General features: G+C 54.3%; 1 protein-coding gene across 1 annotated transcript in view; it reads right to left on the bottom strand.

Moving 5' to 3' along the window:
• The window catches only part of SEPTIN9 (septin 9), a 196,577-nt gene extending 179,008 nt beyond the window's left edge, over window positions 1-17,569 (bottom strand). The window contains exon 1 of the mRNA XM_082442691.1: window positions 17,476-17,569. Within this exon, the coding sequence (XP_082298817.1) occupies window positions 17,476-17,554 (79 nt within the window). The 5' untranslated portion in view covers window positions 17,555-17,569. The remainder of the gene's footprint in view (window positions 1-17,475) is intronic.
• Window positions 17,570-26,568: the final 8,999 nt, after the last annotated feature.

Raw genomic sequence — 26,568 nt, 5'->3', positions numbered from 1 at the left:
GGACACGGGTTCGAGCCCTGGTCTGGGAAGATCCCACACGCCGCAGAGCAACTGGGCCCATGAGTCAAAACTACTGAGCCTGCGCTCTAGTGCCCTCGAGCCACAACTGCTGAGCCCGCGAGCCACAACTACTGAAGCCCGCGTGCCTAGAGCCCGTGCTCCGCAACAAGAGAGGCCACCGCAATGAGAAGCCCGCACACCACAATGAAGAGTAGCCCCCGCTCGCTGCAACTAGAGAAAAGCAACGAAGCAGCAACAAAGACCCAACGCAGCCAGAAACAATAAATAAATAAAATAAAATAAAATAATAATAAAATAAATTAAAAAACAAAAAAGCCGCAGGGCCCGAGGCTGGACTGCCCTTCACCTACTGGCCCCCCTCCACCCCCTCCACACCTCCTCTCCCCTCACTCTGGTGGGGCAAGAGGGAGAAGGAAAGGGGGGCGAAGCCGAGGCTCACTCAGCTGGTGCCGGCGCAGTTCTCTTGCCCGTCAAGTCCTGGGCCGGGGGGTGTCCAAGCAGAGGCTCTGACGTGGAGATGCCCGCAGGGACCACTCCAGGCCCCACCGCAGCCCCTGGCTGGTGGCTCAACGCACTCGGGCAGCCAGCCCTCCAAAGACTCCCCACCTGGCCCACCCCGCGGTGCCACGAGGAGAATAGTAGAAATGTAGAGCGTGGCCACCCAGGCAGCCTTCAGAATGCTCCAGATGCACGCAGAGCCAGCTCTGCCTGTCTGCACACAGGAGCCCCACTCACACCGGCCAAGCCTCCCAGGAACGCCCCACTTCTCACATCCCGGGGCGCAACTCTGAAGCTCAGTAAACGGCCGGCTGAGGATCTGACCTCTGCGAGTGGTTCCCTCAGGACTCCCTCTCTTGGCTTGGGTGGGGGGAGCACGCCTCCTCCTCCGCACTCCTCACCTCTGTTCCTAAAACCTTGCCTCCGGCTAAGCCCACTGTCAGATTCTAGCATCCTCTGTGCTCCTGTGGCCTTGGCTCGGGCACGCCCCGTCTCTGTGCTTTACGAGCACGAACTCACTGAAGCCTCATCACAGTCCCATTTCAGACGAGGAAACAGAAGCACAGAGAGGTTAAGTCACCCACTCAAGGTCACACATTTGCTCAGCAGCGCAGCCTTAACGCAATCGCAGGCAGCACACCTCCTGGCACTGTGCTCGTAACCACTGTGCTGTCCTGTCTGGCCCTCTGCTGACCGCTCTGCAGTCTCTTGGCGAGTCCCACACGGCGTGGCCAGCACCCCATCTGAAACGTGCAGGCTTTGTCCATTCTTCTCTGCTTCCGGGCTTCATCCAGACCCCGGGGGCATCGGGGAAAGCCCGCTGGATGCGGGGAGCCCATCGCTGCCTGACCGGGCCGGGTGAGAGAATAAAGGAGTGGCTATTCTCAGCCTGGACTCGTAGCATTGAAAGACTTATTCACAGGCAAGGCCTCCTGGGGACAGGCCTCTGGGCTCCTCACCGCAGCCCCAGGACCCGGCAGCTCACTGCAGCGCCCATGCTAGGCAGCACGCTTACCCGGCTCTGGGCAGGCGGCGGTGACTCAGCCCTCAGAAATTACAGGCTTCCAAGGATCGGTGGGCGTCTGTCGGAGGAGGTGGCCCAAGAGGGGCATAAATACAGGCTGGGGGAAGGAGAGCGGGGCAGAGCCGGGGTGGGGCAGGGCCTCTGCTGAGGGCAACCCGGGTCACACCTTCCAGGAGCCACAGACGGGCCCCGGCAAAGGGAGGTGAGGGGAACACAGTAAGGACCGGGGGCGGGGGGGCCCGGAAGACAGGCCCCAGCAGGAGAAAGGGGGAGGGAGCACAGGACAGGCCTGGGGGCAGTGACTGGGGGCTGGGCCGGGCCTCAGCTCCCCCTCAGTGATGGAGGGGACCCCTCGCCCGGCCAGGTGCCAACCGAGAGATTGGCCCTGTCCGAACGCTGGCATCTGGAACCTTCCAGCGCTCTGAACTGCGACCACCTAGGGCAGGACTGGGAAGCATTCTCACTTTATTGCATTCCTGAGCCTGCGGTGCTCTTCCAGGGCTGGGCTGTGGATCAAGGGTTTGCGAACTGGCACGGAGAGCGGGGCTGGGTCTGATTCATCTGTGTGCCCACTCCCCACACCCTGCCTCTCTCCCAGCACGGAGTTGCATGCAGAAAGGGACTGTCTATGTTTCTGGAAGGAAATGGAAAAGAACGAAAAAGGGGTGGCCTCTGGAGTCTCCCTTTCTCCCCCCAAAGTCACCTGCCTCCGCAGCCTCCCCTCCGGCCCCCACCCCAGCGGGGGTGTTTACACACTGACTCAGTGGCCAAGACTCCAGGCCATAAGGAGCTGGGAAGCTGGCGGGCTCTGAAAGGCAGCAGCTATTCCCTCTGGAACAAAGGCCCGTGACGGAGCTCTGAGTTTCATTAGCCCCACAGAACTTTCTAGAGGTTTGTGCAGCTCCCACCCCCACCTCCTACTGCCCCAGGCTCAGGCACTGGGGCAGTAGGAAAGGAGCAGAGAAAGGAGATTTGGTCTTAAGAGGTTCCTGGGCTCAGAGGGATCCGTGGGGCTCGCCCCCCCAGCTTTTCTGTTTCCCACTCCAAAAGGCTGCACACCCATCCTCACAAACCCTCCACTCGAAAGGGTGACCATCATCTGGGGCAGAGGTGGTTTTGCAGGTGTACCTCTCCCTGCTTCTCTCCGTCCCTCAGCTGGGGAGCAGTTGGCTGTTTCCCCCCGGCCAGTGCTTTTCAGTGGAGGGCAGATGAGTAGCGGGTCCTTCAGGACACATCCCGTAGCCTGGGATCCTCGCCCATCGCTCCAGAGTGGTGCCCCTCCGGGGGTGGGACGGTGGGAGAAGCTGGCTAGCCTGCGAGTCCGGCCTGTGTCTCATGGGTCCAGCAGGAAGCAGTTCGTCCACTTTTCACAGAGGAAGGTCTTGCCTGGGACAAGGTCCTGTGTTCACCACTGTGCTTCCAACAGATGCTCCATCACTCAGACAAATAATTAGGGACGTCCAGCCTGGATAGCACGGTGCAGACTGGTCTCTTCCTGCTCCTCGCTGCTAAGCACAACTATAAACCCTGGGATGACGCAGGAGGCAACCAAAGGGGGTTCTGACGAGTGGAAGGAGAAGGCGAGCTGGTCAGGGACCCCAAGGCTGGGTCGGGACAGTGAACGGCAGGGCACCTATGATCCCCGCCCCCCGCAACCCAACAGAAGCAGGTGACCCAGGTGTGCATTTCCCAAGCTCTGACCGCGAAACAGGAGGCAGCCCAAGCAGGCTCACTGCTCTGCTGGACTGACCCAGAGTCTCACAAAACACAAGCTCCTCCAGGCAGAACCAGCAAGAGGACCGACTGGGAGTCCCTGACATTAAGTGGCCAGGTGTCAGATGGTGTTATAATTTCTGTTTCAATCATCACATTTGATTTAGAACCCTTGTGGGGAGGAGAGTCTATCGTATGTACCCACATTTCTGCTCTTTCCATTGTTCTTTATACCTTTCTGATGCTTTAAGATTCCTTCTTGGGGCTTCCCTGGTGACACAGTGGTGAAGAATCCGCCTGCCAGTGCAGGGGACACGGGTTCGAGCCCTAGTCCGGGAAGATCCCACATGCCGCAGAGCAACTAAGCCCATGCGCCACAACTACTGAGCCTGCGCTCTAGAGTCTGTGAGGCACAACTACTGAGCCCGCGTGCCACAACTACTGGAGCCCGCGTGCCACAACTTCTGAAGCCCGTGCACCTAGAGCCCGTGCTCCGCAACGAGAGCAGCCACCGCAATGAGAAGCCCACGCACCGCAATAAAGAGTAGCCCCCGCTTGCTGCAACTAGAGAAAGCCCGCGTGCAGAAACGAAGACCCAGCACAGCCAAAAATAAATAAATAAAATAAATAAATGTATTAAAAGAAAAGATTCCTTCTTTTATTATTTCCTTTCTGTTTTAAGAACTTCCTTTAGCCATTCTTTAGATCTGTCAGCTAGCAAAAATTCTTTTAGTTTTCCTTTATCAGAGGAGGCCATTCATTCCTGAAGGATAGTTTCACCAGATTTAAAATTCCCAGTTGACAGTTCTTTTATTTCAGTACTTTTGTGGCCATGATTCCAATGACAGTCTCACTTTCAGAGCCGCCTTGGCAGTGCTGTTTGGGTCGGTCCGGTTTATCCGGTGCTTCTGGTGCTCCCACTGGTTTCTGCTGGTTCTGCTCAGGTGGAAGGAGGGCCTCCCCACTCACTGGGACAGACAGCACTTCCCAGGCCGGTGCTTTTTGTGGTGGGGTTTCCCTTTGCCATCAGTGTCTCCCCCTCTCCCTATGCCGGCATTTTTTTTCCCAAGTGCCCAGAAAACACTCATCAAGATAGACCATATCCTGGACCATAAAATAAACCTCAACAAATTTTTTTTAATTAATTAATTAATTTATTTATTTATTTATGGCTGTGTTGGGTCTTCGTTTCTGTACGAGGGCTTTCTCTAGTTGGGGCAAGTGGGGGCCACTCTTCATTGCAGTGCGCGGGCCTCTCACTATCGCGGCCTCTCTTGTTGCGGAGCACAGGCTCCAGACGCGCAGGCTCAGTAGTTGTGGCTCACGGGCTTAGTTGCTCCGCGGCATGTGGGATCTTCCCAGACCAGGGCTCGAACCCGTGTCCCCTGCATTGGCAGGCTGATTCTCAACCACTGCGCCACCAGGGAAGCCCTCAACAAATTTTTAAAAATTAAAATCATACACAGTATGTTCTCTGACCCTAATAGTATCAAACTAGAAATCAGTAACAGAAAGACAATGGGAAAAACTCTAAACACTTGGAAATTAAACAACACACTTCTACATAATCTATGGGTCAAAGAGGAAATCTACAAGGAAATTTAAAATACATAAAACTGAGCAAAAATAAAGATGCCACATACCAAAACATGTGGGATGTAGCTAAAGCAGTGCTGAATGGGAAATTTATAACCCTGGATGCTTACATGAAAATGAAGGAAGTCTCAAATCATGTGTTTATGGAGATGAGTCCTGTGCTTGGTGCTGGGGTGACAGTGGGGCTTACCAGTACCCAAGGGGCAATTCCCTGGCGGTCCAGTGGTTAGGACTCCACACTTTCACTGCCCAGGGCATGGGTTCAATCCCTGGTCAGGGAACTAAGATCCCACAAGCCATGCAGCACAGCCAAAAAAAAAAGAAAGAAAAAATACCCAAGGGGCTTACAACTCAAATGAAAGCAAGGCAAGGAAATAAAGATTTCACATGCAGTGTGGTCAGGGGCTTCTATCAAGGGTGGTGCAGAGGTCCAAGAGAGCAGAGACAGTGCCAGATCCAGGCTGGGGGAACCAAAGAAGGCTTCTCAGAGGAGGTGATCCTGAGCTGAGTCTGGCAGATGAGGTAGACCCCTAAAATGGGGAGAGGGAGCTCTGGGATCAGGGAGCTGGACACTCAGGAGTGCCCGGCAAAGGCGAACATGGCCCACTGAGGTCCAGTCAGCTTGGCCAGGGCAGGCAGACAGTGGCAGGCAGGGCCAGGCCCAGAGCAAAAGGGCCTTCCAAGACCGGTGAGGAGTTTGGGCTTGATCCCAAGGCAACCGTGGTTTGCAGATATTTTCTCCCCTCCCACAGGTTGCTCTGTCATGCTGTTGGTTATTTCCTTTGCTGTGGAGACCCGGATTTAAAGGATGCATGTGATTAGCCCAACCTGATAATCTCCCTACCTTAAGGTGAACTGTCTTGGGACCTTAATGACACCTGCAAAATCCCCTCACTGCAGCGTCTAGACTGGCATTTGACCGAATCACCGGGCAAAGGTGTGAGCACACGGGGGTGCTGGGGCATCTTGGAAGAATGCCCTCAGCAGTCACTGAGTGGAGGAGGCGGCTGTCACTCAGCTGAAGGTGTCGGCTAAGATGTCACAGATACTGAAGCTGCTTATCAAGATGGCAGGATCTGGGTGAAAGGAACACAGTGAACCAGGGCCCGAAGCCCTGCGGGTGTGGCAGTGGGGGCTGAGTCAGGTGGGAGCCCTGGCCTCAGTGGGGCAGGGGGAGGGGGAAGACCAGGCCTGGAAGCAGCATGGGAGCCAGAGGTGCTGCCTGTTAGAAAGGGGGTGGGGGGCTTCCCTGGTGGCACAGTGGTTAAGAACCCGCCTGCCAATGCAGGGGACACGGGTTCGAGCCCTGGTCTGGGAAGATCCCACACGCTGTGGAGCAACTAAGCCCGTGCGCCACAACTACTGAGCCCACGTGCCACAACTACTGAAGCCCACGTGCCTAGAGCTCGTGCTCTGCGACGAGAAGCCACCGCAATGAGAAGCCCGCGCACCGCAATAAAGAGTAGCCCCCGCTCGCCGCAACTAGAGAAGCCCGCGCGCAGCAACAAGGACCCAACGCAGCCAAAATAAATTTATTTAAAAAAAAAAAGAAAGGGGGTGGGGAGGGCAGAGGAGGATGGGAATCTGGGTGGCAAGTCAGCACCCTGCAAGGAGCACCAATAAGGTGCTCCTGCCGAATCTGAGATATGACCAGCTACGGGGCTGCCCCTGGACCTCACTGGGGCACCAGGGTCCTGGTGCCCATCTGTGAGCTCGGCAGACACAGGTCCTGCCTCTGCACTGCTCAGAGCCCAGCTCAGCATCTTCCTTGGAGGCAAACCCCAGAGGTACCCCCAGCCAAACCCAGCAGGAGATGGGCTTCTGGTGCGTCCTCTGACCTTGCTCCTCCTCCACTGTTCTCCACCCCCTTGTAATTAACTTAAAATTATGCAATTAAAGGTTTGGTTCATTACAGCAGGCAGGTGAACAAAACAGACATGGTGACACCTTCAGGAGCTCACAGACTGGGATAAGGTGAACATGGGACAGATGAACAACGATGGTCCAACCTGGCGAGAGCTAGGATGGGGAACAGGCTGCTAGGCGAGCACAGAGCAGGAGTACCCGCCCTAACGTGGAGGGATCAGGGAAGGCTTCCTGGAAGAGGCCACTCCTGGAGGTAAAGTTCCTCAGGTTAGGCTGAGGAGAGAACATTCCTGGCAGAGAGCCACAGGTGACTGTGGAGCCAACTAGCCTCGGTCGGAATCCCAGGCCCTCTGCCCACCCACAGGCTGTGACTTCTTTGGGCCTCAGTTTCCCTGTCTTTAAGATGGAGAAGCAACAGGGGAAGGGGGCGTTAGGGGGGAGGAGTGCAGTGTCACCCTCCTGGTGCAGTGAGGCTCAGTGAGGACCAGCCCTGCGAGGGAGGAGGGAGGCCCAGTCCCGCTGACCTTTGGAGTGTCCACTGAAGGTCCCAAGGCCCAGCTCTGGGTGTCAGACGCTTCCCCGTGTCGCGCAGTCTCCTGGCCTTGGTCCTTCCTTCCGGGACCGTCTGCCGGTGGGAAGGGCCAGGTAAGCCCCCGGCACCCTCACCAGAGGCTGAGAGATGGCCCAGTGCCCGCCAGCCGCACTCCAGCAGGTGGCGCTGTTGCCCGTCGGACCGAGGCCCGGGGCTCCCTCCCCGCGGACCAGACCAAGAGCCGAACAGAGGCGGGGTCGGGCCTGTCTTCATCTGCAAAGTGGGGAGAGCATCCTTTGTCGTCCCTCCCTACGGATACGAGGGAGCTGAAAATCCAGGCCCATTTTCAAGTGCTTCGTTTCTAATTATCCCGGGACCGTGGAATTTGGAGTGGAGAAGAGCCTTCGAGATCTCACAGGTGGAACAAACGGTCTGGCGTTCCTTGACCTTTGCACGCGCCCCCCATCCGGGCTGAGGTGCCTTCAGCTGGCTTTGGTTTCACCTTCAGAGGGATTCTCCCTCTACTCCTAGGTCTTCGTCAGGCAGGTGAGAAGGTCGGGTCTCAGAGAGGCTGAGAAACTCACACCAGGGCCCACAGCCAGTGACTAGGAGGCAGGGCTAGAAGTCTGACCCCGCCAGCCCAAGCCCGATGCTCTCGACCACGCAGTCTGCGGCCCCGAGACCCTGGGAGGGCCTGGAGACGCCAGCTCCCTGCCCTGCAGCCCTCTCCTGTAGTAAGGACCTTGACGATCCATCTTCATCCTCCATTCAACCACCCCCACCTGTGAGACTCCGGGGCTACAGCACTGAACACGGCACACGGGGCCCCTGCTCTCATGGGGCCCGAGTCCGCGGGTCACTTCAGAGGAGACTGCTGGAGTACCTGAGCAGGAGGTGCCACTTAAATCAGGTGGTCAGAGATGGGGCCATCAGGCCAAGACCTGGGGGAGAGACGGCAGGTGCAAAGGCCCTGGGGCAGAGACCAGCCTGACTTGCTCTGGGGGGGAAGGGAGGCAGGGGAGAGGGTCTGCAAAGAGGCTGAGCTGATGAGCAGGGCTGGTGTGGTGAGCTGCACACAAACCAAGTTCGTACAAGAGACCAGGCGTCGGCAAGTGTAATCTTCCACCTCAGTGCTGGCCAGTGGACATTGTTCTCTCCATTCTGGTAGATAAGAGGCATGAGCTTCTGGGACTCCCCTGGTGGTCGGTGGGTAAGACTCTGCGCTCCCAATGCAGGGGGCCTGGGTTCGATCCCTGGTTGGGGAACTAGATCCCGCATGCCTGCTGCAACGAAGACCACGCACGCCGCAACAAAGATCACGCAGGCCGCAACTCAGACCCAGCACAGCCAAAATAAATAAATATTAAAAAAATTTTAACATAAATTAAAAAAGAGGCATGAGCTTCTGAGAAATTCATTCTCCCAAGGCCTCGCAGCTAGAAAATCATGGCCTGGGATGGGCGGCCTTTCTCTCGCCGTGATGTGCTGTCTCAGAGCCTCTGCTCCCCTCGTTACCCTGAACTTTGCAGAGTTTAACTGCCCATCCCTTGCACAGACTCCCCTCAGGCCTCGAGTCCCCCCACCACAGTTCCTTCCTAAAGCTCTGAACTTTCCACTCTCCTTTCCCCCAGACTCCTCCCTCTCCCCCCACACAGTGTTGATTACAGCTGCCCCACCCCCAGTACCCTGCCCTGGGTCCTGTCACTGCCCCCTCCTGGCTGAGTTCCCTGCCCAGCCCACCATCCACTCTCACTGTTCTGATCGGCTCAGATTCCCCAGTGTTCATACCCAAAGTGGGTCACAAAAGTTTGAAGTGGATCCTTAGGAACCAAGCTTACAGGAGATCATGAACAGGTTAGCCTGAGGTTTGGAACCAAGGCTGCAAATACCCTGAGGGAGATCCTTCCACTGAGAAAACTCAGGGGGAACAGTCATCATGCAGTGGGGGGCTCTGCGGGTTCAGACCCCAGCTTGATGAGTGTAGGGGAGGGGCTGTTGAAGCCGTTACCTCGGATAGATTTGGGGTCAGGAACAGGATCTCTCAGGAGGGACAATCAAGGAGGCAGGGTGAGGATGCAGAGAGGACACTTCAGGCTCCGGGTCTGACGGCCACAGAGCCTGGCACTGGAGGCAAAGGTGAATGAGCTGATTTCACCAGGAATCAGTGAGACTTGGGCACAAATGGTTCTACTCCCGCCACAGGTGAGAAGTGCCCCCTGGTGTTGGTGGGTAGGAGGTCTCCCATTTCCATACGGCACACAGAGCAGCCCTGACACAGCTAGGGGTAAGCGGGGCAGTGCATTCCGGTCTGGTGAGACACAGCCATGAAGGTGTGCGCCCCCTTCCTTCACTTGCGGACGTTAAGAAGTGGAGCTGGACAGAACGCACCTGCACACCTGCTGTAAACAGGTGTGAATGAATCACCTGGGAGACACGGGCTTATGGCAGGCAGAGGTTCTGATGTTTGGGGGTTTTTGCTGGTACTCTGGCCTGGTGAGGCCTTGGGAAGCTCAGGTTACAGGTGGGAAGGAAAGATCGCAGAGCCAGACAGAACCCGTCCTGTGTCACTTAGCCACACGGTGACCAGCATCGCCACTTTACCCACACAGCTGCTACTCTTCCTATGACTGGGTCTCCTTGCCTAGGGCAGTGCACCTGCTCTGGGCCAGCATTCTACCCCCAGGCCTGGGCCGAGGGGCTTGGAGTCCAGCCAGCTCCCCAGGCCCAGTGTCTCGGGTCTGGAAAAGCGATACTGTGTGTGATGCAGCCAGACTCCAGGCTCAAGAAGGACGTACAACCACCAGGAATCAGTGAGAATTGTGTGTCCATGCTTTGCAGACCACGAGCACCGCCCATGCTCAGGTTTTGGTCTCTAAAACCAGCCTCTCCTCAAAGGAACCAGGGCTCCTTGGAGAAATGGCTGATTCCAGGTCTAGGGGCAGAGAATGTACAAAGTGATCATGGGACATCTTGTGCCAGAAAGCAAGGAAGCTTTCCAAGACTAATAGGGTCATGTCAAAAGGACACAGACACCAGCTCAAAGAGGGTACCCCTGGCCAAAGCTGTGACCATTTGAGCATCAGAAAGAATAATGACTGAAACACACTGGATATATAAAAATCCATGAGTCCATTATAATCAACAAGGAAAAAGCAAAGACAAAACAAACAAATAAAACCTTCCTTGCCTTTCTTGGAAATGATTACACTTGCTCCTTAATTTGAAAACAGGATATAAAGAGAACAAATCAAGTGTCAACACTGCCACTCAAGTAGGAACTGTATTTAATGACAACAGAATGGCCCAGTTGATGCGGCAAATTCTTCTTTCAGAAGAACGTCAAGCAATAAACGTAGAAGGAGTGATCAACTAGAAAATCCCCATTTTGTAACTCTGAATGAAACGACTGATTCAAGCAGGGTCATCAGCAGGTGCTGGTGACAGACTGGCAGGGAACTACATGTTCACCCTGTGCCACAGTGTCCCCCATGGGTTACCCGATGGCCCCCAAGAGGGGAGCCGTGGCTTTAAGAATGGAGAGGGCCAGCTCTCACCCCCAAGCCCAGGGACCAACCTTAGAATCCCCGAGAGGGGTGTCACCACTGGCCACGACATGCGTCCTGATGTGACGCATCACCTACAAGACGTTCCCGCCAAACGTCTAACCTTCTGTTCACACCTCGTTCAGATCTGACACCCATGTCATAGGCAATGTGGGGCGACAAAGCGAGTAACAGCAAGAGGAAACAGACAAATCCTGAAGGTCGGACACTCTGCAAATCACCCGGCCCAGTCTCTTCCACAGTCAGTGTCATAAAAACAAAAGGGGAGGCGGGTCTGGTTCTAGGTCACAAGTGACATATGAGACTTAACAACCCAGTGCAAGGCACCATCCTTGATCAGATCTTGATTGAACAAGTCAGCTCTGAGAGACATTTGGGAGATAAGTGGACAGATTTGAACATGGACCAGGCACTCAGTGACATTAAGGAATTATTGTTAATTTTGTTAGCTGTGATAATGGCATTTTTGTTTTGCTTGGTTTTGTTTTTTGGCCGCGCCATGTGGCGTGCAGGATCTTAGTTCCCCGACCAGGGATCGAACCCGCGCCCCTTGCAGTGGAAGTGCGGAGTCTTAACCACTGGACCACCAGCGAAGTCCAATAATGGCATTGTTAAAGTAGGAAATGTCCTTTTTTTTTTTTTTTGGCCACGTTGCACGACTTGTGGGATCTTAGTTGCCCGACCAGGGACTGAACCCAGGCCCCGGCAGTGAAAGCACCAAGTCCTAACTACTGGATCGCCAGGGAATTCCCGAAAATGTCCTTTTTCGAAGATACGTGTACTCAAATACTAAGGGCGGAAATGTCACGAAGATGGCAACTTACTTTAAAATAATTTTGGAAAAACCAGATGAAGCAAATATGGCAAAATGTTAGCAACTGCTAAATCTAGAGGATGGATGCATAGGCATTTGGAATGCTACTCTCTGTACTTTTCCATATGTTTGAAATTTCTCACAATAGTTTTTTTTAAACTTCCAATAAAGATCAAGTACAGATCACACGGGGGACGTGGGCGTTGTATAGCGCACAATTATAGTGGCAACAATAAAGGGCAGTCGATGGCCCTGACGTACAGGGAGGGGCCGTGTTGGAAATTCCACGTGGGTGCCTGGGAGGTGGGGACGGGTGCCAGGGGACAAAAGCCCTGGGGACCCCAGGGGCACCTTCTCCAGGGCTCAGCACCCGGTCCATGGCTCACACACCCCACGGCCAGAGTGGGGACGGAGGAATTGTATGACTTGTCACAAACCACATCATTAGTAGGTGAGGGAGTTGAGTGTTGAACAACAATCTTAGAAACTGGAGAGCATGGCAGCCTGGGGACACTTAGGGAAGGAGCAATAGAGGAGTACGTGGGTGGGGAGGCCCCGGCGCTCAGACTACAGCCTCCACCTGAGACCTCCGCTCACGACCAATCACAGCACCTGCTGAGGCTTCTGGCCAGTTCAAGGTGTTCCTTGAGCCACAGGTCCCCGCAGGCCAGTCTGCGCCCTGCCTGGGGGATTCTGGTCACCCCTGACTCACCTCCAGTTTCATCGTCCCATTGGGAGGATTTGCTTTGTTTCCGGACAGGAGCTGCCTGTGTGAGGCTGGCAGGATTGTCTGGTGACGTGTGCTGCAGGCTCTCCCTGAGCCACTTTCATGGAAGAGGTGCTATTTACCTTCTCAATTCGTTTCCAGGGGGCTGGGGGTGTCAGAGCCTCGCCAGGAGAAGTATTGAGAAACTGCGGTCTCTGAGAAAGGTCACTGGTCCCTGCGGCAAATGCAGCGGCCCGGCTGGTCCGTGGGTGCCCCCAGGTCACTGCCCTGGAGTGTGCACAGCCGTCCTCGGCCACAGATGGAGGCACAGCGAGCTGTCCCCACGGCAGCCATCCCAGGAGCCAGACCTGAGGACGGGAGTGTCGTGGGCACATGCGCTAGCAGCCCTGGCTCAGCTCGGGGGCCATGCGTCTACCGGGGATTCTTCCGAAGGCTCAGCCGTCTGGGGAGTGGGCAAGTCTGCAGTTGGCCCTTTGGAAAGGCCCAAGGCATAATGTGACACCCCAAATCAAGGGGAAGGTCTCCAGGAAGGAGTGCTGCCCTATGGGGTCAGGTTTGCTGACATTTAAGAACTAATGTAATCCAGCCATAGGTGTTGGAGAATGCAGACTTCTACCATGTTATGTTCATTAGCTTGTCTCTCAAGTTTCAGGGGACCCTCAAGTTGGTCTGAGTCCTTTGCCTGGAGGAACCTCGGCTGCTGGACCCCAAGGGGCTGTGTGGCCGTGTTCCCAGGACCACAGCCGCAGAAGCAGCCGGCGGCCCTCGCTGGGGTACAGAGCCTGGTGGAGGGCCTCACCCTGTGTTCTGCTCCCCTACTTCTGTCTTCCCTCTGAGACCAAGCAGGCCTCCTCTGGCTGTGAAAGCTGGAGGGAAGGAACAGCGGAGCAGACAGCCTGTGACAACACCCGGCTGGGCTGAGCTGGAGCCCGGAATGGCTCTGGGGGCCTTGGTGCAGCCGAGACCCTGCAAGTTTCAGACTAGCTCTGATCACATCTGAGGAAGGAACCGAACCCTGAGTGTGACTGCAAGGTCCTCAGGTCACCTTGAATCGTCGTCATCATGGGCTTCCTCCAGTGGCAAACATTTATAAAAGACTTGCTGTGTATGTGCCAGGCTCGAGGCTAAGCACACCATGCACGTGAGCTCATTCCACCCGGAGAATAATCCTCTTGAGATTAAAAGAGGTCCCATAGCTTCCCCAATGCCGGACAGGTAGCCTGTGGCAGAGCTGAGGCCTGCAGTCCCCGAGCCCTCGCCGGCTCCCTGACACCTGGGCTCCCGTGTCTCGGTCTGCAGACGTCCAGCCTGCAGGCGTGAGACAGGACACACGCAGACCCCAGGGCTGTGGGACGTGCCTGGATGAAGATAAGAAACCCCCATCTGGCTCTGACCGAGACCGTCCCAAGGGAGTCGGGAGAACAGGCTGAAAACAGGAGTGACATTCTGCTCATCTGGGGCAACTTCCCTCCGATGTGCACGTCATGCGCCAGAGCCGCTGACCCTGTCTGGGTGACAACGTCCAATGCGTGACTGGATTCACGCACCCTGTTCTAGGACAGACAGACTCAGCCTTAGGGTACGTCTGAACCCCCACATCGCATGCACACACTTCTATCGCTGCCCCCAAATAACTGTATTCGTGATTTAAGGAAATTCCCCTCCGTGTCTAGTTTCATTTATTAAACAGAAAATCAGGAAGTAACCACAAGGGGAATCTGGCTTTACTAAAGGATTCTTTCTGGGGGCTCCTTTCTACACCCTTTTCCCAGAGCACATCTTCAAATCTGATCTGATCGACTGGGAAGGTGTTTACTGAGGAGCCTGCAGTCACGTCTGGACCTTGGAGTCTGCGGTGAGTAGTTACCGATGACGATGAGGATGAAGACGGTCCGTGAGGCACAACAGCTGGAACAAACCCGGGCATTGTCCGGAGGTGAGCGCGATACTGTGTGGTCCAGATGTCCCGGCCCGGATCTGCAAGGCTGTGTTCTCCGTGCAGGATCAGGCAGGGGAGAGTCCACGTTGGGGCCTGGAATTCAAACTCCCTCGGCTCTTGGTCCAGCCAAGGAGACTAATTTCTGCCCGTCCCAAGCGTCTGCAATCTCAGTGGCTGCCGTGGGAGAAATGGACCTTGGAGGAGTCCGAGTTGCACCCTTCATTAAAACCACGCTCCTCACACCGGCTGCTGCACGTGCAATGGGCAGAGCACCAATCTGGGGGCCCAGGACCAGAAGCCAAGCTCCAGCTCCGCCTCCACGGACTCGCTGTGTTACTTTGGGCAAACGTCTTAACCTCTCTGGACCTCAGTTTCTTCCTCCCAGTCATGAGAGTGTTGGATTAGAACAGCAACTGGGGGGGCTTCCCTGGTGGCACAGTGGTTGAGAGTCTGCCTGCCAATGCAGGGGACACGGGTTCGAGCCCTGGACCGGGAAGATCCCACATGCCGCGGAGCAACTGGGCCTGTGAGCCACACCTACTGAGCCTGTGCGTCTGGAGCCTGTGCTCCACAATGGGAGAGGCCGCAACAGTGAGAGGCCTGCGCACCGCGATGAAGAGTGGCCCCCGCTTGCCACAACTAGAGAAAGCCCTCGCACAGAAACGAAGACCCAACACAGCCAAAAATAAATAAAAAAAAAAATAAAATAAAATATAAAACTTAAAAAAAAACCAAAACAAAACAGCAGTGTTAACAGTTGTCAGTCCATTTAAAAAAAAAAAAGAACAGCAACTGGGGATGGTTTCACCCCCACAGGGGGCCAGTGCACCATGTATGGAGACATCATTGGCTGTCACAACGGGGGGTGCTACTGGCACCTGGAGGCTAGAGGCCCGGATGCTGCCAAACCCTGCAGTGCACAGACAGCCCCCACCGCAAAGAACGATCCCGCCCAGGACGTCAGTGGGGCCGAAGTTGATGCCATTTGTCAGGATGACAGGACAGGACCAAGGTCGTAGCCAGCCCTGGCCGGGCAGGACTCGACCGGGGAGGCGGAGAAGGCTCACTGCCCAGTTCTCCCCCGCCCCGTCCTTGAGGCTTTCCAGGGAATCTGGTGACATTCCAATGGGATTCCCTCCAGCTCTGGCAACAGCACAGAAGATGTGAGGAGCTGGCAGCCGAGCCTGGAGCTCATGACAGTGAACCCTGGGAACTCGGGGTCAAAATGTCACATTCGGGGCTCCGCAGAGTACAGGGTGACCGAGGCCTGGGCCTGCCCTCTCTCCTCCATCCTGCCTTCGTTTGTTCATTTCCTAATAGCTTCAGAGACAGGTAGGCACCCCTTTAACCTGATAGATGTTCCCTGCCTATTTCCAGAGACAGTGGAACCAATATTCTTGATGGTGGTTAATAAAAACCCATGTGCCTCTTTCAGATCTGTACTGGGAATCAGACCCTGCCCAGGAAACAGCCACCTGCTCCAGAAGCCCAAAACTGACCCCTAACAAGTGACCCACAGCAGAATAGAGCCAAGGTTTTGGGGCAAAGCCTTCCCCACTTGTCTCTAGTTTGCATTTTCTCTTCAGCTTTCTCTTGTAATTTTTCCAAGCCAAACAGCGTCCTGGGAAGCATACTGAGGTGTTTTAAAATGAGGCAAGGGACCTCCCCGGTGGTCCAGTGGGTAAGACTCCATGCTCCCAATGCAGGGGGCCCGGGGTTCAATCCCTGGTCGGGGACCTAGATCCCACATGCCACAACTAAGACCCGACGCAGCCAAAATAAATAAATAAATATATTTTTTAAAAGACCACTTGATTTAAATAAATAAATAAATACATAAAATGAGGCAATAAAAGAAATCACTTGTCCTCAGACAACAGCCGGTTGGTTATCTGACCGCATGTTTCTGGGACTCAGAGCTGACGTGGGGATGCTGCCAGCTTTGTGTCCACGTGAGGGCGCTCACGACTGTGGCCGCTGGGTGTGGAAAGTGTCCACGGTCAACACCTGAGCCGACTGGCGTTAGCACTGCGATTTTTCAACTCTTAAAACTGTCTGTCGGGACTTCCCTGATGGTGCAGTGGTTAAGAATCCGCCTGCAATGCAGGGGACATGGGTTCGAGCACTGGTCCGGGAAGATCCCACATGCCGCGGAGCAACGAAGCCCGTGTGCCACAACTATTGAGCCTGGGCTCTACAGCCCGCGAGCCACAACTACTGAAGCCTGTGCACCTAGCCCCTGTGCTCTGCAACAAGAGAAGCCACTGCAATGAGAAGCCCGCGCACCGCAAGGAAGAATAGCCCCCACTCGCCGCAACTAGAGAAAGCCCGTGCACAGCAGCGAAGACCCAACGCAGCCAAAAATAAATAAATTAATTAATTAACTAATTTAAAAAAAATAAACTGTCCACAAGCAGCTGCCCAGCTGGCCCTGGCCCTCCCTGGGGACCTGCTACTGTCCGCCTCTTTCTCCCCACCCTTCCTACCCCCCCACTCGGCACCAGTCCCTAAAGGATTTCTCACGAGGGTCTCAAGAAGCTGGAAATGAGTCTGGCCCTGCAGCGGCTGAATCTAGAGAGTCACTGAAGATGAATCAAAAGTCACTACATAGAAACCAATATCTGATGCATCAGAGATTTAAATGTGAAAAAATAAAGCCATGAAAGCACCTTAAGAATGTAGGAGTTTTTTTTTTTTTTTTTCTGCCGTGCCACACAGCTTGTGGGATCTCAGTTACTCCACCAGGGGTTGAACCCAGGCCACTGCAGTGAAAGCCCGGAATCCTAATCACTAGGCCACCAGGGAACTCCCCAAGAATGTACGAGAATTCAGCATGGAGAACTCCTTTCTAAGCAAGATGTAAAACCCAGAAGCTACTACGGAAAAGATAATAGAGTTGACCTCATAAAGATTAAAATTTTCTGTTCAAAAATAAACAAAACAAAACAAAAGAGTCAAGGCCAAAGGACAGAAAAGACAACTGCTCCCACCTCATTCAGAGCTTAAGCCAAAAAGCTGGTGGCCTCGCAGGACCCATATAGCCTTTGGGGACCTAGCCTCCCCTCCCCCCCGACTCTGACCTCATCCCTGTATTTGCCAGGACAAGCTCCTTTCTGCAGTGGTGACAGATAAACCCTGACGTCACAGAGGCGTAGTGCAGTATGAATTTACCCCCCACTCACGCCAAGTCCAGTGAGAGGCAGGCAGCAGCCACTCCACGCGGTGACTCAGGGATCCAGTCCATCCTGGGCACGGGGCCATCACTGTTTGAGCTTGTCCAGAGGCAGCTCATCTCCTCGGTACCAGGTCCCCGTCCCTAACAGCCAAGTCCTACGGTGCCAAAATCAAAGTGCAGGTGAGGGAGAAAATAGCAGCAGGTGCCTGTCCACGGACTCACACCTGTCCTCGCTCTCTTTCCCGTGCAGAACTCCGATTTGCCCTATTTCGCTTCCAGACACAAAGGGTCTCCTACTTGCTTGTCTGTGGGTCGGCAGAGAGCGGTTCTGAAACAGGTAATCAGGTCCCAGGAAGCTGAGCGCCACCCTCCACATACACCCACCCACTGACCACCAGGGACCCTTCCCCTCCTCCAGGCTTCTCCTACATGGTCTATAGGGCACGGATCCTCCAGAGACCCCCGCAGGGTCAACACAGACCCAGCGTGCGCACATACACACACACGCACACATGCATGCACACGCATGCACACGCATGCCAATGCCTGGGGCCGCGAGGGGGGCGACATCCCCTCCGGGAAGCGTTGCAGGGACAGGGCCGCCCGGCAGGGCTCAGGGTTTACCTGTCAGCGGGTGGCTCCAGACAGGACTTCTGGAAACGCGGCAGGTGCCTCCCCTCGCCCTCTGGGCTGCCCTGCCACTGGGCCTGCGCCGCCTTCCTCACCAGGCCCGGGAGGCCGGCACCCAGGGCCCAGGATTCTTCCAGGGGCCCCCGAATGTGTCTTAACTTCTCTTAAAATCAGAAGGAAACATGAGCACAGCCGTCCCTTGGTTTCTGGGGGGAGTGGCTCCAGGCGCCCCCGTGGCGCCCAGACCCCACGGCTGCGTGAATCCCTCACCCAGAATTCCGCCCGCGGCTGCGGATTTCGCATCCGCAGATTCGCTCCAAGCAGCCACGGTCAGTTGAATCTGAGGATGCGAAACCCGTGGCCACGGAGGGCCGACTGTGTCCCAGGGCTGAGTGTATAATGAGTGCAGACTGGATTACGTGCATCTTTCTGCCTCCAGACAGAAACGTCCTCCGCCACCTTGTCGAACAGAGGAAGGCGAACGTGCCCGGCCCGTGGGGTCAGAACAACGCCCTGACTGCGAGGCCGGAACGATGGGAACTCCACTCTCACTGCACAGATATTTCGGGATGTCTGCCCCGTGGCAGGCACTGTCCTAGGCCCCGGCAGGGCCAGAGCCATGGGCGGGGTGAACCCCCGCCCCTTGAGCGTGGGGGCCTCGTCTCCGCCCGCCCCGCCCCGACGCCTTGTGCTGAGCGCCCCACACGGCGCGCGATGAGTGAGGCCGAGAGGAGGCCAGCGTGAGGGCAGAGAGAAGGTGCCGGAAGGCCTGGGAGCAGCTGTCCCGGGCAGCCACCTACCCCCCCCCCCCCCCCAGCCCCTGGCTCCAGCAGCAAGCCATCTGTCCTCCGGTTCTCACGGGCACCTGAGCAGAGGGGCATTTAATCATCCCCTGTGGTTGTCTCATTTCCTCCCCTGAAGAGGGAAGAAAGGGCACCACGACGCTGTCTTACTGTTTGCCCTTTCTGATCTCCCCTGTGGTGGCTTGCCTTCCGTTGATGCCGAGCTCGTTCTTCTCCCAGAGGACCCTCCCGCGCAGGCACGGCGGGGACGGGCGGGCCCTGGTGTCTCCTCGGACCTGGACCTGGCTGTGCCCCCAAGTCCTTGGTGCGCCCCGGCTGTACCGCACTCCCCGCGTTCGCAGAGCGCTTCCAAGTGTGTGACATGCTCCGGTATCGCTTGCTTGTTGTGTCTTGACAACGACCCGAGGAGATAACCTGCTTCTTCCCACTTTATGATCAGCGGCAACGACAGCGAGATGGAAGGGACGCGGGAGCTCTCCCGGCTCAGCCTTCACGGTGGGCGGATGAGAATCGGGGCTGAGGCGGCTACCCTGCTGGACTCACGGCCACCTGCTCGGGGAACACCCCCTCACCCCTCTGGGCTGCAGCTTCTCAAGCTGGAAGAGCTGGAACCACATCAGGCTAAGCTCTCTGCCCAGCTCTGAAAGACTGGAATTTTTTTTTCTTTTTTTCTTTTTTTTTTTTTTAGAAAATTTAATGGCTGCTTTCTTTTTTTTTTAATTTATTTTATCTATTTTGGCTACATTGGGTCTTAGTTGCAGCATGCAGAATCTTCACTGCGGCGTGTGGGCTCTTCGTTGTGGCGCGTGGGCTTCTCTCTAGTTGTGGCGCGCCAGCTTAGCTGCCCTGCAGCATGTGGGATCTTAGTTCCCCAACCGGGGATCAAACCCACATCCCCTGCATTGGAAGGGTGATTATTAACCACTGGACCACTAGGGAAGTCCCCAGCCTGGAATTTTATTCTACATAAAATAAAGAAGGATAAGCCTATTGATGGAAAAAACCCAAACCAAAACACACACACACACACACACACACACACACACACACACACACACCCCAACGAGAGATGATTCCAGATTAACCAGTTTTTGGTAAATGTCAAAGGCTTTGCAATGCCAGGACTTTGGAGCAGACTTCCTGTAATCGGTCAAGGTTCCACAGAGAAACAGAACCAATAGGATGCATATATACAGAAAGAGGCTTATTATAAGGAATTGGCTCACGTGACAATGGAGGATGACAAGTCCCAAGACCTGCAGTGGGCAAGCTGGAGACCCAGGAGAGCTGATGGCATAACTCCCGTCTGGAGGCCGGCAGGCCTGAGACCCAGGAAGAGCCGGTGCTCCAGTCCAAAGGAGAGAAAAGCCAGTATCCCATATCATGGCCATTGGGCAGGAGGAAGCCTCTCTTACTTGGGGGAGGGTCAACGTTTTTGTTCTATTCAAGCCTTCAACTGACTGCATGAGGCCCACCCACATTAGGGAGGGCAATCTGCTTTACTCAGTCTACTTAGTAAATGTTACTCTCATTGAAAAACACCCGCACAGGGACTTCCCTGGTGGCACAGTGGTTGAGAATCCGCCTGCCGATGCAGGCAACACGGGTTCGAGCCCTGGTCTGGGAATATCCCACATGCCGCGGAGCAACTAAGCCCATGCGCCACAACTACTGAGCCTGTGCTCTAGAGCCCGCAAGCCACAACTACTGAGCCCACGTGCCACAACTACTGAGCCCACAAGCCACAACCACTGAAGCCTGCACACGTAGAGCCCATGCTCTACAACAAAAGAAGCCACCACAATGAGAAGCCCGCGCACCACAACAAAGAGTAGCCCCCGCTCGCCGCAACTAGAGAGAGCCCACGCGCAACGAAGACCCAGTACAGCCAAAAATAAATAAATTAAAAAAAAAAAAAGAAAAAAAAAACACCCTCACAGACACACTCAGAACCTTAGTTTGACCAAATATCTGGCCCATGGCCCAACCAAATTGCCACACAAAATTAACCATCACACCCCTCCCGAGGTAAGATTTCGGTAGACATGCAGGATGGAGACTTTGCTCCCATGGCTTGGACTCCAGGGGCGGAGCTGAAAGGAGCAAAGACACGCTCATCGCCCCAGCTCGGTGACTGGGATGCGCATCTCCCATGTGGCCACGAGGTGGCGCCCGCGGAGGCAGTTCCCTGGATGGAGCCGTGACCACCTGCAGCCGGCTGGAAAGGGGCTCCACCTGGGGACTGAGGTTGGGTTTCACTCTCTGGCTGTAGCCCCAGGGACTCAGATCTAGAGTGCAGATCAGCCTTGCAAAAGGGAAGGAGAAGGACTTGGTAGCCAGACAATTCCATGGAAATCTGGAAGGCTCTACAGGTGGAGCTGAGAGGGTCCTCCTGTCTGTAGCCAGGCACTTGCCCCTCTTTGGTTCCCAGAAATAGCCCAGAAACCCTCTGTGCTTGTGTCTCACTTTGACACAGAGTGGTTTGGGGCTGGTGCACAGAGGCTCAGTGATTTGAATATCCCAGGGCTCGTAGCTGGCTCTCTGTCGCTGTCAAACTGGGTCCTGGTGACTGACCGAGCTCTTAAACCCAAAGGCAAGGTCAGAGTGGGAAATAGTCTAGTTGCTTCTATTTGAAGGAAGAGAAAGGACGGGTCATGGGCAGCACATGGAAAGGGGCAGAGCTTTAAAGGGACTGGCCTCAGATTTTCTCCTGGAGAACTGCAGGAGCCTTGCTATCACTTGTCACCAGCTGGGTGACTCTGCTTTGCTGTCCTGGGCACAGACACAACAAACGCAGGATCAAACACTAGCTACTGCAGGGTACGTCCCCGGCCACAGTGCCTGGGCCATAGGTGCCGGCAGTCCCCACCTGGTGATTTGGGTAAAAGAAGGAAACTCCCAATTAAAGAACCTGCGTTACTTTCCTAGAAGGCAAACTAACCCACCTAAAGCCCTAAATAAAACAAAAAACAACAAACCTTTCTATTGTAAGATAAAACACAGACATGGAAGAGCACATGTCGAATCTGCGACTCAGTGAATAAGACTGCCCCACGCCTCCCATTCCCTAGGCTGCACCCCAGAAGGAACCACCACACTGGCTACGTGCATCTCTAGTTAATAGTTTGGCCATTATTAAAAATCTAGTAGGTCTCTTTAATTTATAGGACCCCCCCCACCCCTCACCAGTTCCTTTCTTTCCCTCACAATTTATCTGTTGAAGAACCCATGCCTTTTGACCTTTGTTTTCCACAGTGCGGTTCAACTGTTGCCTATCTTCTGTGCTTCCTGCAAATCGGCAGCCGGATCCAGAGCCTGGATCAGCTCAGGCTGGAGAACTGACAGGACTGTAGGTCTCCAGAGGCACAGCCTATCCAGTTGTCTCCCTTTCTGTGATCTTAGCAGCTGAGGATGCGTAATACCTGTAGCTGTTCACTCACTGGGGCTGCAAAACGGTGTTATTCTATCATTCCTTTGACATTTATTAGCTGGAATACTCTCATGGGTACTTCTCTCCACCTACTGTCAATTTAGGAAAGGCAGGATAAACCTTGCTTCTCTTTACTTACCAGCTTTCAAATTTGGTTCCCTATCATCCTCCGAAGGTGACCAATTTTATATGAAAATAACTTAGTAACAGAATTATGAATTCATGGATTTTAACACATTCATTGGGTTGGAAATTGATTGCAATCCAAAGTGTTCCATTCTTGACCAGTGAAAGCCTCAAGTCAGCTCCTGAGTCCTTGTGACATGACCCTAGTAGTCTCTGATCACTTCTTTTCTCTTTGATGTGACAAGATGTCCCAGGCTCCTCTTATACATATCCTGGCCCAGACCTAGAATTAACCATTTCTCCAAGAATGGCTTGTTTCTTCAGTCAGGAATGGTATTTAAAGACCACAATCTGGGTGCAAGGGATTCTCAATGTTTATGGGTTGGTCATTGTTTTAGGTGTATATGTTTCCCCCACTATCTGAAAGTAGAGTGGTCCTACGAAACCCTTCATAAGTCAAAATGGCATTAAGGGAAGAAGCAATTACCTTAGGACACATCTTGATAACAGATGCACAGAATAAATCGAGATAAAGCAGAGATGTTCACAGACACAGTTCAAAGCTGCGGCGGCTGGATGTTGAGATGCTAAGTGTGGTTCCCGGAAAGGAGGTTGGCTGTGCCACTCTCACCGCTCGGGATGTGCTGCCTCTATAAGGGCTGCTGCAGAACCAACGCTGAATGCTATTTTCATTCTCTGCCTTTCTTCATGAAAGCAAAAATCCTCTTCGGAGTTGTTACCGAAAATGGGTATTAATGTAGGTCTTTCATAAAAGCAAAATGGTGTAAGACGAACTCTGGAAAAGCAGGCTATACCTGTATACACACACAGACACACACACACACACACACACAAACATATGTTATATATGTATCCACATATATATACATAAACATGGTTATTCTTAGTATGTGACCTATGTGTGTCTGTGTATGTGTATGTGTGTGTGTACCCACACACACACACATATATTACATACCAAGACGCTCAGAATAACCATGTTAATTTCTTGCATATGCCGTCCCCACTCTCCCCTCATTTATTTTGGCTGCGCCTCATGGCTTGGGGGATCTTAGTTCCCCGACCAGGGGTAGAACCCGTGCCCCCTGCAGTGGAAGCATGGAGTCCTAACCACTGGACTGCCAGGGAATTCCCCGACACTCCATTGTTTAACATGAGTCTTGTGACTATAGCTGGTTTGTGCCTCTATTTGGGGCTGATGAGGATACCTTATCTCCTAGCTTTGTTGTAAATTATGTCCATAGTTTCTTCTTTTTTAACTGTGGAGAATATATATCCTAAGCTTTGCCATTTAACCATTTTCTAGGGTACAAGTCAGTTGTACGTAGGTTTCAGGTTCCACATCCAGTCTTTCTGTTTTCATGTGGGGACGACACTACAATCTTCCCAGAATCCCCTGCTTTCCAAAGCCCTAACTTTTCAAACAAAACTGATTCACTGGTTTGCTTCACACCAACACCTGACCGAGAACAGCCCTGCCACGACTCAGGCCTGCAACGCAGCCTGTGGTTAGGCTCCGTCGACGTCTGATGAGACCTGGCGTTAAAGGGAACGACACACTTACGGATCAAAACATGTTACGGCTTGGTGGCCCGGTACAAAAACCGGACGCCCGCTGTCAGGATGCCCCGTTTCACTGTGGCCCTGAGACAGTCAGAGACGGGCAGCGGGGGACAGGTGCTCACAGCCTCACCTGCTTTTCACGTTGCTCTGGCCACCACTGTGAGAACCTGACGCTAAACCAAAGGCTTGGTAAAGTGGGCCCAGGAGATGGCAGAGCTCGAAGGAATTCGTGGAAAAAGCCTTTCCCTTCCCTCGGGGACAGGCTGGCGGAGTCATCAGCTGCACGTCCTGCAGGTGCTGCTGAGGGAGGACTGAAGCCCGCCTCCTGTCTCGACTGCCGGGGGGGGGGGGGGGGGGGGCGGGGTCACAACCCAGGCCGGGCCGCGGGCATGGGGGCACATGCAGGCGTCACCCGCTCCCGCCCCGTGGCCGCTGCCACCAAGGACGGGCCCTCAAGGCTCCTGAGGGGGGAGGCCCTGCTCCTGCATCTGCGCCGCCCCTGCAGGAGCCGGGGACAAAGGCGGCCCAGGTTTCTGAAGGTCCACCCCGGCCACCGGATGGAAGGACCCATTTTGTTACTAAAGAAACATCGCATCGTGGCTGAGTCCTGCTTGACCGCATGGAGTTTAAGGAAAACTACAGCCTGTTCTCTTCCGGGAGCGAGGGAGCTGTAAGTACCGGGCTCCGCACGCCTGAGGAATCGGCAGCCCACAGCTGCGATCTGTGTGCAGGACAATGTACAACGGCCCCTCACAAGCTAGCCACTGTTCCCGAGCTTCTGGAACACCAGTCCTGTGGCTCCAGCATCCCCCCTTCCTTCAATCTCTAGAGTCTCCTAAGGACATCACACTCTTCAAGGGAGACTGCCGATTCACAGTAAGAAAAAGACGCTCTTTTTTTTAAACAGTTCACATTTATTATTGATAACAATAAAAAAATCTTTTAAAGACTATCAGTATTGTATTACCAAGAGTGAGGTAATATGTTTACAAAACATTTACAGAATTTGATATGTAAATAATGAAATTAGGAAAGAAAGTGAATTAAGACACTAGTAATAGAGGGGAAACCAAAAGGATCGTTAGTGCTGAAAACAGGTGAAATGACAGCAGCATTTTAAAAAGAGTGCAGGGCACTGAAGTAGAGTCACGATAAACTGCGTGATCGAAGTCTACCTGCCTCACAGCCCCCTTCCACGGAGGATAGGGCGATGGGTACTCAGGAGTAACCCTGTAAGTATTTGTGCAGTGATGTGCTGTGAACGCTTAAGGATGCATTCAACTCTTTGGGGATAAAACAGTGCCACTTCTGAGTCAACTCAAAAAGAGCCGCTCTTCAGACTGGGGGAGGGGTGGCCGCAACGCAGATAGTTCTACAAGCGCCCCTGGGCTGATGTGGACTGTCAAGTGAAGTGTTTTCTTGGCAGCTGTCAGCAAAATCGCCATCTGAGACACAGAGAAAGAGAGAGAGAAAGAGAGAGACGGGACCGTCTTCAGGTCCTGAGAATTTGGAAACAGGAAGCAGCACGGATGCACTAACTAACCCTACTGTGCTTTCTGGAAACAAGCCTTTAGGTGCCAATGGTGAGCGTCTCTTGTGAAGGAAATGCACAGCCGTGCTCCGGACGGGCCAGCAGCCCCGGGAGAAGCCCAGGAACGGCCTCGGCGTGCAGGCAGCAACCGAGTATCGCTGCCTGGGAGGGCTGCGCCGCTCCTCCCGAGCCCCCCCCCCGACACCTCCCCGCGGGCACACACTCGTCCACACAGCTCTCCCGCCACGCGGCACCCACCTAACACCTCCAGGGCAGGTTTACAACAACGCAACTCAGGGTTTCCGTGCCCGTCACACGCTGACGATGGCCGCCTGGCTTTTGGCCCAGATCCTTAAAAGCACAGCCTCCGCCACGTGCCCACCACGGCACACGTCTTCATTCACCACGGAGACTGACCCAAGGCAACACCTGGACAGATTCGCAAAGAACCTGCCTTTCCCATAACAAGCTGAGAAAACGAGGGCCAATAAAAGGTAGACCAGGCTTGGTAATTGGAATCAAAAAGAAAAAGTAAAAAGCAGACCAACCTCACAATCTAACCTGCTTCTATGAAATCGAACCCTTCATTACTTGAACTAAGTTTCTGCTCGCCCCTTCCCTCACTGACACACACCCACCCCAAGACACATGCTTACAGGCACACACACGCCCACAGTTCCCTGTCACAAAGAAGCAGGGCTCCCCCAGGCCACACGCCGTCCCGACATGGCCACACAGTGAACACAGGACAGTTTCAAAACGGCAGATGGGACTCACTGTCTCTGCAATACCCTCCTAGTGACTAGAAGAACCATTTGGGCTCTGACGCTACCAAGCTGTGAGGGGCCCAGGCGAGGCCAATCTAGAATGAGTTCGGAACTAACGCGTGCAGGTAGGAAGAGCAACACACCGGGAGGAAAAGGGAGAGGACGCCGTCGGCCCAAGTTCATGGACAGAGGAAGCCTGCTCTCAAAGTACCAAAAGGTTTGAAAGGAG

This window comes from Balaenoptera physalus, assembly GCF_965194825.1.
Source record: "Balaenoptera physalus genome assembly, chromosome: 20".
Lineage (NCBI taxonomy): Eukaryota > Metazoa > Chordata > Mammalia > Artiodactyla > Balaenopteridae > Balaenoptera > Balaenoptera physalus.
The sequence above is the reverse complement of the archived record's forward strand: the minus strand, read 5'-3'. Positions and strand labels throughout refer to the sequence as shown.